The sequence below is a fragment of the Erinaceus europaeus genome, chromosome 13, assembly GCF_950295315.1.
Source record: "Erinaceus europaeus chromosome 13, mEriEur2.1, whole genome shotgun sequence".
In the NCBI taxonomy this organism is placed as follows: Eukaryota; Metazoa; Chordata; class Mammalia; order Eulipotyphla; family Erinaceidae; genus Erinaceus; species Erinaceus europaeus.
The window spans coordinates 72863992-72878959 of record NC_080174.1 but is presented as its reverse complement, the minus strand read 5'-3'; the positions used below and the strand labels follow the sequence as shown (position 1 = coordinate 72878959).

Genomic DNA, 14968 nt, shown 5'->3' with positions numbered 1-14968 from the left:
GGGGAAGGAGAGAGGGGACGGAGTGATCCCCATCCATCGAGGCTCAGCGGGCCCCACCTCTGACCTTACCCACACTCAAGCTCTCCGGCTCCGTGGGGCTTTCCTTTACATGTCGTGAGTCCCCTGCCCATGTGTCCTAACAGTTCAGGCGATGAAGCCAAGGGTGATGGTGAGTGTCAGCGCCACCCACACATGACTGGGAAGAAAGCTGACTGGTCAGGTGACTGACACCACATTAGGGAGGGAAATGAGTGAGTATGCAAAGATGAGGAAGACTTTGAGGACTGCAAGGGCACGCGGGAGATGGAATCTCACAAGGCCAGGACAAAATGGGCACACACTACTAAATATTGGCGAGGCTCCAAAATCCCAGGGTCAGTCACTCGCAGAGCAGTGCTCAGCTCTGGTTTAAAACAAAAAGTTACAGGCGCCAGGCAGTAGCACAGCCAACCGGTTAAGCGCACATGACGCGAAGCTCAAGGACCAGCATAAAGATCCCAGTTCGAGCCCCTGGCTCCCCACCTACAGGGGGCTCGCTTCACAAGGGGTGAAGCGGGTCTGCAGGTGTCTATCTTTCTCTCCCCCTCTCTGTCTTCCCCTCCTCTCGATTTCTGTCCGTCCTGTCCAATAATGACAGCAGTAACAACAACAGTGATAGTAGCAACAATGATAAACAACAGGGCAGCAAAAGAGGAAAAATACCCTCCAGGAGCAGTGGATTCATACAAGCCCCAGCAATAACCCTGGAGGCAAAAAAAAAAAAAAAAAAGCTACTCATGGCTGGTAGACTACTTCACTTAAAGAGAATGCTGCTTTTGCCTGTGCATGACCCGAGATCAACTCATCGAAGGAAGTTTCAGCACTATGGTTTCTCTCTCTCCCTCTCTCTGCCTCTCTGTTTCTGAAAAAGCCCATAATAGTGAAGCCCTGGATGACCAAAAGAACAAAAAGATGGGCAGAGGTAGATAGCATAATGGTTATGCAAAGGGACTCTCATGCCTTAGGCTCTGAAGTCCCAGGTTCAATTCCCCACACCACCATAAGCCAGAGATGATTAGTGTCTGGTAAAATAAAAACAAACAAATAAATACCAAAAACATTTATAGGCTGGAGAGACAGCATGGTGGTTCTGCAAAAGACTCTCATGCCTGAGGTTCTGAGGTCCCAGGTTCAATCCCCAGCACCACTACAGGCTACAGCTGAGTGATACTCTGGCTTACGAAGAAAAAAGGTTTCTTGGACTCAGAAATAGCTCACCTGGTGGAACACACTTTATCATGCACAAGGACCCAGGTTTGAGTTCCCACCACTCGGTTAAATTTGACAAATTTCACTTAATCTTCTTGCCTCAATAAATGTTCTTGCACACCTTGTTCCCCAGCACTACTCTGCAAAAGGGTAGGATTTGTCTACCTGTGGCTTCAGGCTTTTCACCATGAAAGTGTTAGGTCTCCGTGTAGGCACGTTTGAAGCATTTGACTTGATAAACATGGAGAGAGCTCAGAAGTAGGATGATCAGCACTGTTCTGGCCACAGAAAAGAAGTTACCTGCTGAGATGGAACTGGATGGGGGTATTACAGTAAAACAGGAAGAACTTTGCTGGTGACCAGTAAGGGAACCCCCAGGAGCAGAGGACAAAGTGGGGGAGCAGGCCACATCTGAGTGGCTCCAAGTCCAACTGGAGGTGGTGGGGGGAGTTTGAGGGTGCAGAAAAGCCGCTTGAACCAAAGGGACGACTTGAGGGCTGGAAACAACTGCTTGCTGACTCCAGAAGGCAAGCCAAGCTAAACAGAACCTGCTCAGCCTTGTTAAAACAGTAACTTCTCTGGAACTATGTGGATCCTGTTGCCTCTGCATTCAACCCTCTTTCCTTGAGGAAAAGAAGTTTAATTGACACAATGACTCTCAAGTGTGTGTAGGAATGATGGACATCTTAGAAAGCATGGACAGCTCACCTGATCAGTTTATAAGGGCAAGGGCCGAATGGTGGCACTCTTGGTTGAGTGCACATTACAGTGCACAAGGACCCGGGTTCAAGCCCCCAGGTCCTGCAGAAGGAACGTTTTGCCCATGGTGAAGCATTGTTGCAGGTCTCTCTCTCTCCCCCTCTCCCCTTATCATCCCATTCTTTCTCAATTTCTGGCTGTCTCTACCCAATATATAAATAAAGGTAATTTAAAAGAAACCAGATGTATAGGTGCAGAGGACCTGATTGGCAAGCATTGGGGGTGGGGGGACAGTATTTAGAGCTGGCAGTAGGTTCCTGCAGGTCCACACACATGTGCATGTAAACAAGATCTTGTGTGCACACACATCTGTCGTGAGACTGTTCTGCTCATGCCAGGTTGGTTAGAGCAGCAAGTCAAAGTGACTTCCCCTGCTGAAGGTACCACTGCTCCAGGCTGACTTTTTTTTAAAAAAAAATTTTATTTATTCCCTTTTGTTGCCCTTGTTTTATTGTTGTAATTATTATTGTTGTTGTCATTGTTGGATAGGACAGAGAGAAATGGAGAGAGGAGGGGAAGATAGAGAGGGGGAGAGAAAGATAGACCCCTGCAGACCTGCTTCACCTCCAGTGAAGCGACTCCCCTGCAGGTGGGGAGCCGGGGGCTCAAACCAGGATTCTTATGCTGGTCCTTGCGCTTTGTGCCACCTGCGCTTAACCTGCTGCGCTACTGTCCGACTCCTCCCAAGATGACTTTTTTTTTTTCCCCCACTTTTGTTGGCTTAAGAAGAAAAAAGGTTTCTTGGACTCAGAGATAGTTCACCTGGTGGAGCACACTTTATCATGCGCAAGGAGCCAGGTTTGAGTCCCCACCACTCAGTTAAATTTGATAAATTTCACTTAGTCTTCTTGCCTCCATAAGTGTTCTGCACACCTTGTTCCCCAGCACTACCCTGCAAAAGGGTAGGATTTGTCTACCTGTGGACAAATCCTGTGTTGTTTTTCATTGTTGTTGTTACTGATTTCATCATTGGATAGGACAGAGAGAAATGGAGAGAAGGGGAGAGAAAGACACCTACAGACCTGCTTCATCACCTGTGAAGCGACTCCCCTGCAGGTGGGAAGCCAGGGGCTTGAACCAGGATCCTTACGCTGGTCCTTGTGCTTTGTGCCATGTGTGCTTAACCCGCTGCACTACTGCCCAACTCCCTCCAGGCTGACTTTTTCAGATAAAAAGAGAGAGGGAGGGAAAGAGACCACAGCACTGAAGTTTCCTCCAGTTATGGGAGCTGGACTTTTCCTCCAGTTATGGGAGCTGGACTTGAACCTGGGTCACTTGCATGGCGAAGTGAGCTATTTTACCAACCACCAAAGTGAATTCCGTGTTTGACTCCCTTCACTGTAACCACTGCACAAAGGGGGAAAAGATGTCCTGAAGGCTGCAGGTCTATCATTAAGGAAGGAAGTTCTGTGCCTCTCTCCACCCCTCACAGTGAGCTGGGTCACCAGTGGCTCTGCTGAAACCTCCTGGAAATTCAGTCAGGGTCACATTTTATTTTTGTCTTTGATCACCAGGGTTTTCAGATGGGCTCAGTAACTGCACAATAAATCTTCCACTTTCCACTCAGATAGAGGGGAGATAACACAGCAGCACTGAGCTCCTTCCATCGCTGTAATGTCAGGACTCCAACCCACTGAGCTATCTTTCCAGCCCTAGATAGTATCTTTTTTTTTTTTCTTAAGGGAACAAAAAAGGCTGTTATATTATGGCATCAAAACATACTTTTTTTGAAAAATTACATACAGAATTTTGAGCCTAGTTGTATATAAGGTTTTCTTTCTCTCTTTCTTCAACCTTACACTTAGGTATTTTTTATTTGTTATGTATTTTTTATTTTTTATTAGATTTATTTATTGGATAGAGACAGCCAGAAATCAAGAAAGTATGAAGAAATAAGGAGAGAAACCGACACCTGCAGCACCGCTTCACCACTCGCAAAGCTCTCCCCCCGCAGGTGGGGCTTGGAGGCTCAAACCCAGGTCCTTGTGCACTGTAACATGTGCAGTCAACCAGATGCCCCATACTTAGCCGTTTTAAGAATACAGGGAGTGATTGGGGAGGTGGTTCAGTGGGCAGAGTGCAGGCCTTTCATGTGTGAGGTCCTAGGTTCATTCCCAACACCACATAAGCCAGAATAATGCTATAGCCTGAATCTCAAAACCCCCCCCCCCACACACACACACAGTCTTCTGTGGTAGGATTGTGCATGTGTGAAACTTCAATAAATAAAAATGGCCCAGGGATCTAATTAGGCATTTCTCCAAAATGTGCAGATAACTACTAAGTACTCAAAAGATGCCAAGCAGTGTTAGTGGTCAGGGGTATGCCGATCAGATCCATAGAGATGCTCTGTACCCACCAGGATGGCTATATTCAGACAGACAAATAGGACTAGAACTGTCCAGGCAGTGAAGAGATTAAATCTTTCTAGTATGGGTGTTCAGCGGTGTGACTACTTTGTAAAAAAAAAAAAAAAAAAAAAAAGCGGTGGCAGTTCCTCAGAAGGTTAAGCAAGGTGACTGTGATCACACAGGGATCAGGTGGTAGCCAGTAGAACTCACATCAGCGTGTGTGAGAACCCAGTTCAAGTCCTTAGTCCCCACCTGCTAGAAGAGAGCTTCACCAAAGGTGTTGCAGGTCTCTTCACTATTTCTTGCTGTCCCCCACCCTCTGTCAGAAAAGAAAAAGAAGAAAAAAATATTTCTTTTTTTAAATTTTATTTATTTTCCCTTTTGTTGCCCTTGTTGTCTTTTTATTGTTGTTGTAGTTGTTGTTATTGATGTCGTCGTTGTTGGATAAGACAGAGAGAAATGGAGAGAGGAGGGGAAGACAGAGAGGAGGAGAGAAAGAAGGACACTTGCAGACCTGCTTCACCACCTGTGAAGTGACTCCCCTGCAGGTGGGAAGCCGAGGGCTCGAACTGGGATCCTTATGCTGGTCCTTTCGCTTTGCACCACGTGCGGCGCTTAACCCGCTGCGCTACCGTCTGACTCCCCCCCCCACACACAAAAAAAAAGTTCTTCAACATAACCCAGAGCTAGGGATAGCCTAAATTGACTGATGAATGGATGAACAAAGGTGGTGTGTCCATGCAGTGAAATATCACTCGGCCATAAGAAGGAATGGATTATCAATTTCTGGTAAATCAGGAGTGAACCTTGAAAACACGACAAGTCAGAGAGGCCAGTCACAGGAGGTCACACATTATATATATATTCTGTTTATATGAAATATCAGTGAGGGGGGGCGGGTGGTAGCACACCTGGTTGAGTGTACAGTTACATGTTACAGTTCGCCAAGGACCCAGGTTCAAGTCCTCAGTCCCCACCTGCAGGGAGAAAGCTTCACAAGTGGTGAAACAGTGCTGTAGGTGTCTTTCTGTCTCTCACCCTGTCTATCACCCCCTTCCCTTTCAATTTCTGGCTGTGTCTATCCAATAAATAAATATTTAAATATATATAGAGAGAGAGGGAGAAGGAGGAGAGAGAGCTATCCAGAACAAGTAAGTCCAGTGAAACAATGAATTAAATGGCTGCTTAGAGCCGGTGGGAAGGGGGGACAGCAAATAAATTCTGGTTCCCTAGGGAGGAATAAACAAGTCTAGAACTAAAATATCTATTCCCTGGGGGCCAATATACAGCTCACCTTATAGAGTGCACACTTTGCCATGTGTGAGGACCGAGGTTCAAGCCCCCAGCCACCACATGGGAACCCTACGCTGTTTCTCTTCAGAAGCAGTGCAACAGTGCTGTGGTGTCTCTCCTCTCAGCCTCTCACCTTCTACCTACCTCTCACCTTCTACCTACCTACCTCTCTACCTTCTACCTACCTTCTACCTATCGATTCACCAGGAGTGGTATAGACATGAAGAATTGTATAGGCAAATCCCTAGCAGCAATATATATTAGTATTTCTCAGTGTGTTTATGTTAAATTAATGATTTGTTTTTATATAATGAATTATTGCTTATATTATGTCAGGCAGATTTTTTTTTTTTCTGTGCCCTGGGTTATCTCCCTAAAACTTGGTCCCCTGCATCATTCTACCATTTGGATTAGTCAGGGTTTTATTTGTTGCCAGATAGCAAAATATGCCTCCAAAGCCTGAGGTCGGCCCTGAGGAGGCCACTGGGGTGACATGGCTGCTGTGGCCTGGTGGTGGGTGTAGGGTAGCAGCTGCTCCAGCCACTCTCTGCTGCCTTCTGCTCAGGCAGTGACTTCCAGGACCAGCCTCTGCACTAAAGCTGTCCCACACTTTTGTGAGGCCTTTGCCACCTCCTTTAGACAGCCTGTTCTGACTTCTCTCTGCCTTCTCTGGAAGTTAACATATCTGCCCTGTGGGGTAGCTGAGCGTCCACAGCTGTGAGCTTCCTCTGCAGACTGCAGGCTCGGCTCTGTCCTCTTCACCCAGCACAGGCCAGATGCCAAACGAGCCTCTGGTCTGCCGTCTCCACCTCTATCCACCTCATGCCGGCTCTGCCTCACAGGCCTTTGGCTATGGAGGCTGGGCTCAGCCATCCCTTTGTGGCCAGGCTGTGTAAGCGCTGGCTTTTGACTGCTTCCTCTGTGGGTGGGCTTCATGGTTCCGATAGCTCTGAGGATGAGGGTAGAGCAGAGTTCACTGCTGACGTCTGACCTGCCTGCCATCAGTCTGCATGGGGCCTCCTGCTGCCAGTCACCTGTCCCTCCTTCTGTCTCTCCTGTCAGCACAAGAGCATGGGTCTAGGCCACTTTTCCCTCTCTGGGGCTTCTTTCCTCACATACGCCTCAGCACTGTACAGCTAGGAGATGTAGGCATTATGTGAGGGAGGAGCTGCCCCCACCATGGGAGCTCCCTGTGGGGGAGGGGGGCCCACTCAGCCTCACGCCCTGTGCTTCTCCTTCAGTTCCCGATGGGGCCAGGCTCGGACGGCCCAATGGGAGGCATGGGCGGCATGGAGCCACACCACATGAACGGATCACTAGGTAAGCCAGCACCCGATCCACACACCTCCTCTTAGCAACTGCTCCTGCACCCCTGACCTTGGCTGGCATGGAGGGCAGAGCCCAAGAGAAAGATGCTGCCTGGTCTGAAGGTTCTCTTGGCAGAGTCTGCGTTGAACATGGTTGGACGGGTATGGAGACACTCCCTGGGAGAGTGAGCGAGACACTGAATTGCTTTCTTTTTCCTTCCAGGTTCAGGTGACATAGATGGACTTCCAAAAGTGAGTGTCTCCTTCCTCAGAGCACCTATTCCTGAAGAACCCCCCAGGAAGCCTCTCCCCATGTGGGTGGGCAGACTGTTGAGACCCAGGACTCAACTTCTTTCTTCCCTCTCTCCACAGAATTCTCCTAACAACATAAGTGGCATTAGCAATCCTCCAGGCACCCCGCGAGATGACGGCGAGCTAGGAGGGAACTTCCTCCACTCCTTCCAGAATGACAATGTAAGCCCCTCTGCTCCATCCACCCCTGCATTGGTCTGGGGACTCTTGGTTTGTTTGTGTTGGTGAATGGGGTACCAAGGATGGAACCTGGACCCTGGAACATCAGGCATGGGGCCTCTTGCATAATCACTACACTGTCTCCCAGACCAGAGGCTGTTTGTTTTACTTTTTTTAAAAATATATTTTACTTATTTTGGATAGACACAGAGAAATTGAGAGGGGAGGGGGTGATAGGCAAAGAGAGACACCTGCAGCATTGCTTAACTGCTCATAAAGCCTTCCGTCTGCAGGTGGGGCCTTGAATACAAGTCTGCATTGTAATGTGTTCACCACTCCCCGGTTCCTATTATTTTGCCATAAGTGGGGCTTCACCACTAGGCCTGACTTTTCTGTTTTTAAACCAGAGCACTGCTCAGCTCTAGCAGGGAGTGAACCTGAGGCCTTGAGCCCTCAGAGGGGGCAGACTTTCCCAGTAGGAGGAGAAGAAAGACAAGAGCCATACATTAAAGCTGTACCCAGAGTGATGGGGACTGGGCTTGATTTAACACTTTGTAGAGTCTCCTAGCCCACGCCAGGGACTGGAGTCCCACAGCCATGTTGCAGGCCCTTGGCCTTGGCTAGTCTTCCCTACCACAGTGTGGTTTTGCCCACTGCCAGACCCTTGGAGGTGTCCACACAGACAGGATTTGGAGCTGTGTCCCTCTGGGTCAGTGATCCAGGCTCCCATTTGCATCTGTCCTGGGAGCAATGTTCACGCAGTCAGTGATTTCCTGGAGTCTCAGTGCAGACCCAGAGTAGGCTCTGTGATCTGACTTCATCTCATTGCAGAGAAGCAGCATCCTGAAACAGCCTTTGACATCCTCGGGCTGGTTCTCCCCCTGCCCCAGGGCAAGCCTTCACCAGGCCCATGCCCCTCCCTTAGAATAAGAGCTATTGCTGCTTCCATTGGCAAGAAGTTACTGAAGGCTTAAGGAGACTGCATAATGGTTATGCAAAAGATTGTCATGACTAAGGCGCTAAGGTTCCAGGTTCGAGGCCCAGCACCACTATAAGCCAGAGCTAAGCAATGTTCTTGATTGGAGAGGGGACATAAAAAAGGTGGAGGGGGGACAGAGGCTAACACCCCCTGGTCCCACCAGGCCTGTATACCCAGGTCCTTACCGCTGTGCTTCTCTGCTTCTCCCATTTTAGTATTCCCCCAGCATGACGATGAGTGTGTGACCCCCCTCCTCCTCTTCGAGACGCTGAGAGAGCCGGCCTTGCAGGCGGGAAGATGCCAGAAATTATGCAAGAAGAAGGGAGATGTCGTAACCCAGGAGCCGGGGGAAGGGCATCTCCTTGCTCCCCCCACCCCCACCTTCTCCCAACTGTAGTTTCATGCAATAAAAAGGCTGAACTTTTTATTCCATAAAACACGAAGGACAAAACTCAAGATATATTTCAAGTCAATGACCAGAAAAATCCCCACACCCTCGCCCTTTCCCAAGAGGACCTTTTTTCATGTACATGACACTTTTTTTTTTTGTGGTTTTTGTTTTGTTTCATTTTGGGGTTTCACATTGTTTGGGATTTTTTTTTTCCTTTAATTTGTTTTCAGGGGGGTTGGTTGGGGAATTGATTTTTTTTTTTTTTTTACAGAAGCTTCTAGAGCAAGCCCCTCCTCCTCCCCCAGCCACCCTCTTTGCTTTCTCCTTAAAAAAAAAAAAAAAAAAAAAACGAAAATACCAGCCAAGCCCTGTTGCCTGCCTGTCCCCCAGCCCTGCCTGCCACTAAGAAAGCTAGTCTAGGCATGAGAGCTCAGTGTACTGTCTTCATAGCCATCTGAAAATAATATGCTGGGCAGTTTACAATCAGTGGTTTCTTTCAGAAAGCCCCCCTCCTTTATTTTTTAAGCAAAAAAAGGAACTTACCCTACTGGGGCATTCTATTGGGGAGCACAGGCAAGGGGGGACAGGGGGACAGGAGCCTGCTTTTTTTTTTGTTATTTCTGCTCCATTTTCCCAACCCAACTGGCCAACAGCAACTTGGACCCCGAAAAACACACACAAACACACACACACCCCAGTTTCATGGCCCCAGGGGTCAGACCACCTGACCAACCGCTTCCAGGATTCCTCCCGGTGGCTCTGTGACCCAGTGGCATACACTGTGTCCCCAGGACTGCTTCCCTTCTCTCTGCACCTCTCCCCCCGAGGCTCCTGTCCACCCTCTGCCTGCACCCCAGTCTTCCCAGCGAGGATCCTGCCAGCTGGGTGGTGGCCTGGAGTGGCACAGGGGGAGGCCGCCCCCACCAGGATGGCTATGACCTGGGACAAGGAAATTGACCTCCACATCCTCAGCTCCCTTGGGTCCTCACGGACCGTCGTAAGGCTGAAGTTTGGGTTTTTTTTGTTTGTTTGTTTGTTTCCTCTTTCTCTTTCTTCCTTTAAAAAAAAAAAATGGGGATATTGACCAGGATTGCTCTGTATATGCTTGGAACTGGATGGACAGACTTTGGAATCGCTGGGGGGAGGGGAGGGACACCAACAACCAAACAAATGTGTTGTTTCCGCTCCTGTTTTTATTTTCAAAAACCGACACACACACACACACACACACACACACACAGACACGCGAGACCTCGGAGCCTGTCCCTTCCCAAGAGGGATGACTCATGGCCTCCCTCACCTCACCGCCGCGCCCCCTCTCCCATGGAAACCTTTGTGTCTTGCCCTGAAGACACCCAAATTCTTTGTACATTTACACCCCCTCCTTGCTCCACCCCACCCCACCCCCGTAGCTGGTCTTTGTTTTCTCCCCTCCCTTTCTGATCCATGTATATTATATTATGTGAGATATCATCTGCCTGAAAAAAGACCTTGTGCGGATTATTGGGAACATTGTAGCTGTTTCTGTGTTTTTTCTTACCTTGTAGTCTGGTTCTGAATTAAGAGAGGAAAAAAAAAGTAATTATGATACATTGTAGTTTGTGTACGATATATGTTGATAACGTTTTATTAAAGGGACATCTTTTTTCCGCAGCCCTTCCTGGCATGTGTGGAGGGGGTGTGTGGGGGGAGTTGCTGAACTGATTATACAGAGTGCATGGAAACTGGCTGGCCACAGAGTTTGTGTTCCCTGTGTGTCCCTGGGTTTGGTCCTGTGGCATCTCTCTTACCTTTTCCTGGGCATGTTTATCTTCTGCTGTTGGTGAGGGCTAGGGAGGAAAGACATCAGTCTCCATTCTAATATTTGAGGACAGGATCAAAACTGGTTTGTTTCTTGTGTTGCAAACACAGTTTGCCAGAGATCTTTCTTTTTCTGGACATAGAAAAGGGTTCCTGGAGCTCAGTGTTTTCAGCTTAAGTCGGCAGTGCTCAGGAGGGCACTGGGGGCTGCAGCCATGCCTTACTGCTTCCTACTTGGGAAAGGATTTGCTTTACCAAGCCCCCACCCCACCCCTCCCAGCCTCAGATGCCTTGACATTTTGTACTTAAAGGCAGCCCCACAGCTGAGTTGTTAGTTGTTGGGTGGTAGGGAGGCTGATGTGTTGTCTTTGATAGTGAATGCAAGACTACAGCACTGAAGCTTCCTTCAGTGTGATGGGGGCCGGACTCCAACCTATGTGGCAGCACACCTCTCCGAGTGAGCTAATTTGTTGATCCTAGAGAGTCTAATTGTTATTTTATTTATTTTGTTTATTGCCATCAGGGTTATTGCTGCAACTTGGTGCCTGTACAATGAATCCACCACTTCCTGGGGCCAGTTTTCCCTTTTTTTTCTTTCCTTTTTTTAACTTGATAGGGCAGAGAGAAATTGAGAGGAGGGGGAGATAGAAGAAGGAGAAAGAGAGACACCTGCTTCACCGCTCATGAAGTTTCCCCCTGCAGGTGGGGAGTGGGGTAGGGACTCAGACCTGGGTCCTAATGCATGGTAATGCCTGTGCCTTAGCCAGCTGTGCCACCCAACCCCCTAATTATCTTACTTTAATTACATCCAGGGCAGTAGAGAATTCATGAAGATTTGTTTTTGTTTTGTCTTCTTGCATGTGTGTTGCCAGAAGTCAAAGCCAGGCCTCAAAGCATGCAAAAAGCACTTGTCTGGGGGATTGGGTGGTAGCGCAGTGGGTTCAGCGCATGTGGTACAAATGCAAGGATCCCGGTCTGAGCTCCCGGCTCCCCACCTGCAGGGGAGTCGCTTCACAGGCGGTGAAGCAGGTCTGCAGGTGTCTATCTTTCTCTCCCCCTCTCTGTCTTCCCCTCTTCCCTCCATTTCTTTGTCCTGTCCAAACCAATGACATTAGTAATAACTACAATAGTAAAAAAGGGCAACAAGAGGGAAAATAAAATAAATATAAAAAAAAGCACTCATCTACAACTGAACTGCATCCCTGCCCCTCACTATTGATTTATTATTTATTTTAGTAGTGTTCAACATGATCTTCACTTTTTTCTTTTTCCTCCACCAGGGGTTCTCATTGGGGCTTGGTATCTGCACAGTGACTCCACTCTTCCTTCCTGTAATCCTTAATGACACCACTCAGTGACTTCTGGGTGGGGAGAAAGAAACTTGTAGCATTGCTCTACCGCTCATGAAGCTCTTCCCCCTCCCCCACTCAGATTGTGGCTGGACACTTGAACCTAGATCCTTGGGTACGGTAGTGAGTAACCTCTACTAGGTGTGCCACCACCACCCAGCCCCCCAACTTGAATTTTATTTTTTCCTCCAGGGTTATTGCTGGGCTCGGTGCCTGCACCATGAATCCACCGCTCCTGGAGGCCATTTTTCCCCCCTTTTTTTTGTTGCCCTAGTTGTTGCAGCCTCGTTGCGGTTATTATTGCCATTGTTGACATTGCTTTGCTGTTGGATAGGACAGAGAGAAATGGAGAGAGGAGGGGAAGACAGAGAGAGGGGAGAGAAAGATAGACAACTGCAGACCTGCTTCCCCGCCCGTGGAGCGACTCCCCTGCAGGTGGGGAGCCGGGGGCTCGAACCGGGATCCTTACGTCGGTCCCTGCGCTTTGCGCCACGTGCGCTTAACCCACTGCGCCACTGCCCGACTCCCCCCCAACTTGAATTTTAAGAGCTCCAGTGCAGTCCTCATCCTGAAAGGGATCTCAGTGGGGACTGGCCACATTGGAGACACAGTCCCTTGTCTATTCACAAGAAGGCAAACGGGCTGGCATGAGGACAGCAGTGAAGGCTGAGTCTAACAATACCTAGGAAGTAAGGGGGCCGGGTGGTAGCATAGCGGGTTAAGCACACATGGCTCAAAGTGCAAGGACCGGTGTAAAGATACCGGTTCGAGCCCCCGGCTCCCCACCTGCAGTGGAGTCGCTTCACAAGCAGTAAAGCAGGTCTGTAGGTGTCTAACTTTCTCTCCCCATCTCTGTCTTTCCCTCCTCCATTACTCTCTGTTCTATCCAACAACAATGACATCAACCACAACAATAATAATAACCACCACCACAATGATAAAAAACAAGGGCATAAAAGGGGGAAAATAGCCTTCCTGAGCAGTGGATTTGGAATGCAGGCAGTGAGCCCCAGCGATAACCCTGGAGGCAAAAAAGGTAAAACTGCCTGCCCTGCTGACGCTGTGGGAACACCCCTATACTCCTGAGCAGGGCTGTGGCGGGAAGAGTCATGGCTGAACCAGTCCTGAGATCAGTCCGCTTAGGCTGAGGGGCTCCTGCCTCTGCCGCTACTTGCCACGAGACTGCAGGGTATCAGCTAATACAGAACTGTCCTCACTCAGCATCATCATATAGAAGATGGAGATGCTGGCTCATGGAACTAGATGGTGGTGCACCTGGTTAAGCACATACACTTATCATCTGCAAGGACCCAAGTTCAAGCCCCTGGTCCCTATTTGCAGGGGGAAAGCTTCATGAGTGGTGAAGTATAGTCTGTAGCTCCCCCTCCCCTCTCAATTTCTCTCTGTATCCAATAATAGTTTTTTTTTTAAGAATAGAGAAAAGGGGAGTCGGGCAGTAGCGCAGCGGTTAAGTGTAGGTGGCAAAAAGCACAAGGACCTGTGTAAGGATCCCGGTTCGAGCTCCTGGCTCCCCACCTGCAGAGGAGTCGCTTCACGGGCTGTGAAGCAGGTCTGCAGATAACTATCTTTCTCTTCCCCTCTCTGTCTTCCCCACCTCTCTCCATTTCTCTCTGCCCTATCCAACAACGACGACATCAGTAACTACAACAATAAAACAAGGGCAACAAAAGGGAATAAATATTTTATTTAAAAAATAGAGAAAAAGAGCAATGCTGACTCACCGCCTCGGACTGTGAGGGCTTATAGAAGTGTTCTTGGTGTTACATTTGGGGTTGTCCAAATAAGTGATGGGAGGAGTAGCCTGCAGAGTCCAATAGATTCCATCTCCCCCTCCCGCCCCTCCCCTCCTCCCTGTGGAACAAGGCTTTCCAGGCTGTTCCTCAGCACAGACCCCTTTGAACTCGTGGAGACATGTCCTGTGGGAGAGATGAGACTGCCCTGGCCTCTGAGGAAGCCTTTGTTCATTCACCAGCATGGAGCTGCGGCCACAGCCAGCAGAGTAGGAGCTCTCCAGGAGCCTGGGTGGAGAGCCTGCCTCCTGTCCCTGCCTACCTGTGCTTGTGAGCACACACACAGAGACACACACCCCTACTTTCACTGCCCCTACAGGCCAGGGGAGGCTGGTTTGGGGCCAACCTTCTCCCTGGGGCCAGGTCATTGAGAAGAGAGGTAGAACTAGTTACCTTTACGCTGAGCCAGGATAGGAGAGAGGCCAGAGAAAAGGAAATCTCTGTTCTTATGCCAGAGGGGCTTTCACCCCTTCCTGGGACTGGGGGTCACACCTCATCCACAAGGGACTTAATCATGGATCTGCCAGTCAGGCTGCCAGGCCTGAGTGAGGAAAAGCTCTGTGCCCCTGCCTTGCTGGCACTCTACCTGAAGTCAGAAGAGAAGAACCTCGAGGCAAGCCAGCAGCCAGTGTGTGTTGAGGAGAGTGGCGGGGAGGGGGGTTGCCAGGCACAGTGAGAGGCAGCTCAGCTAAAACCTGGGTGACCCTGAACAGCTCTCTACCGCACCCCAACCCTGCTGACATGAGAATCCCACAGGTATTGTGAGGATGAATCTTGAGTAAGCTCAGACCTCTGTAAGGACCTAGTGAACTGAGTGGGTTTGGGGCTCCCCTTGGCCTGGGCAGGGGAGGGAAGAAGGGATCAGAGCAGGATGTGTCCAGCCCTGGGCTCACTGGTGCAAAATACTGTGTGCGTGTATGTGTGTGCATGCGTGCATGTGTGTGCGTGTATGTGTGTGCATGTGTGTGCGTGCGTGTGTGTGTGTATGTGTGTGCGTGTGTGTATGTGCGTGCGTGTGTATGTGTGTGTATGTGTGTGCGTGTGTGTATACAAGAAGAGGCTCTTCTGATGGTGCTTCTTCCTCCCCTGACCAGGTGCTCATACAGCCCCAGTCCTTGACAGCTGGCCTTCAGCTTCCTCCTCCCCATTCTCCCAGCCTTTCCAGTGGCAAGCCCTCACTTCAGAATGTCCTAAAAGACATTCACCCCC

The 14968-nt window shown here is 49.4% G+C and overlaps 1 protein-coding gene across 6 annotated transcripts in view; it reads left to right on the top strand.

Moving 5' to 3' along the window:
• The window catches only part of SSBP3 (single stranded DNA binding protein 3), a 190593-nt gene extending 180141 nt beyond the window's left edge, over positions 1 to 10452 (top strand). For all 6 annotated transcript variants that reach the window (XM_060206254.1, XM_060206253.1, XM_060206252.1 and 3 more), the window contains 4 exons: positions 6893 to 6971; positions 7182 to 7210; positions 7331 to 7432; positions 8624 to 10452. In XM_060206254.1, the coding sequence (XP_060062237.1) occupies positions 6893 to 6971; positions 7182 to 7210; positions 7331 to 7432; positions 8624 to 8653 (240 nt within the window). In that variant the 3' untranslated portion in view covers positions 8654 to 10452. The remainder of the gene's footprint in view (positions 1 to 6892; positions 6972 to 7181; positions 7211 to 7330; positions 7433 to 8623) is intronic.
• Positions 10453 to 14968: the final 4516 nt, after the last annotated feature.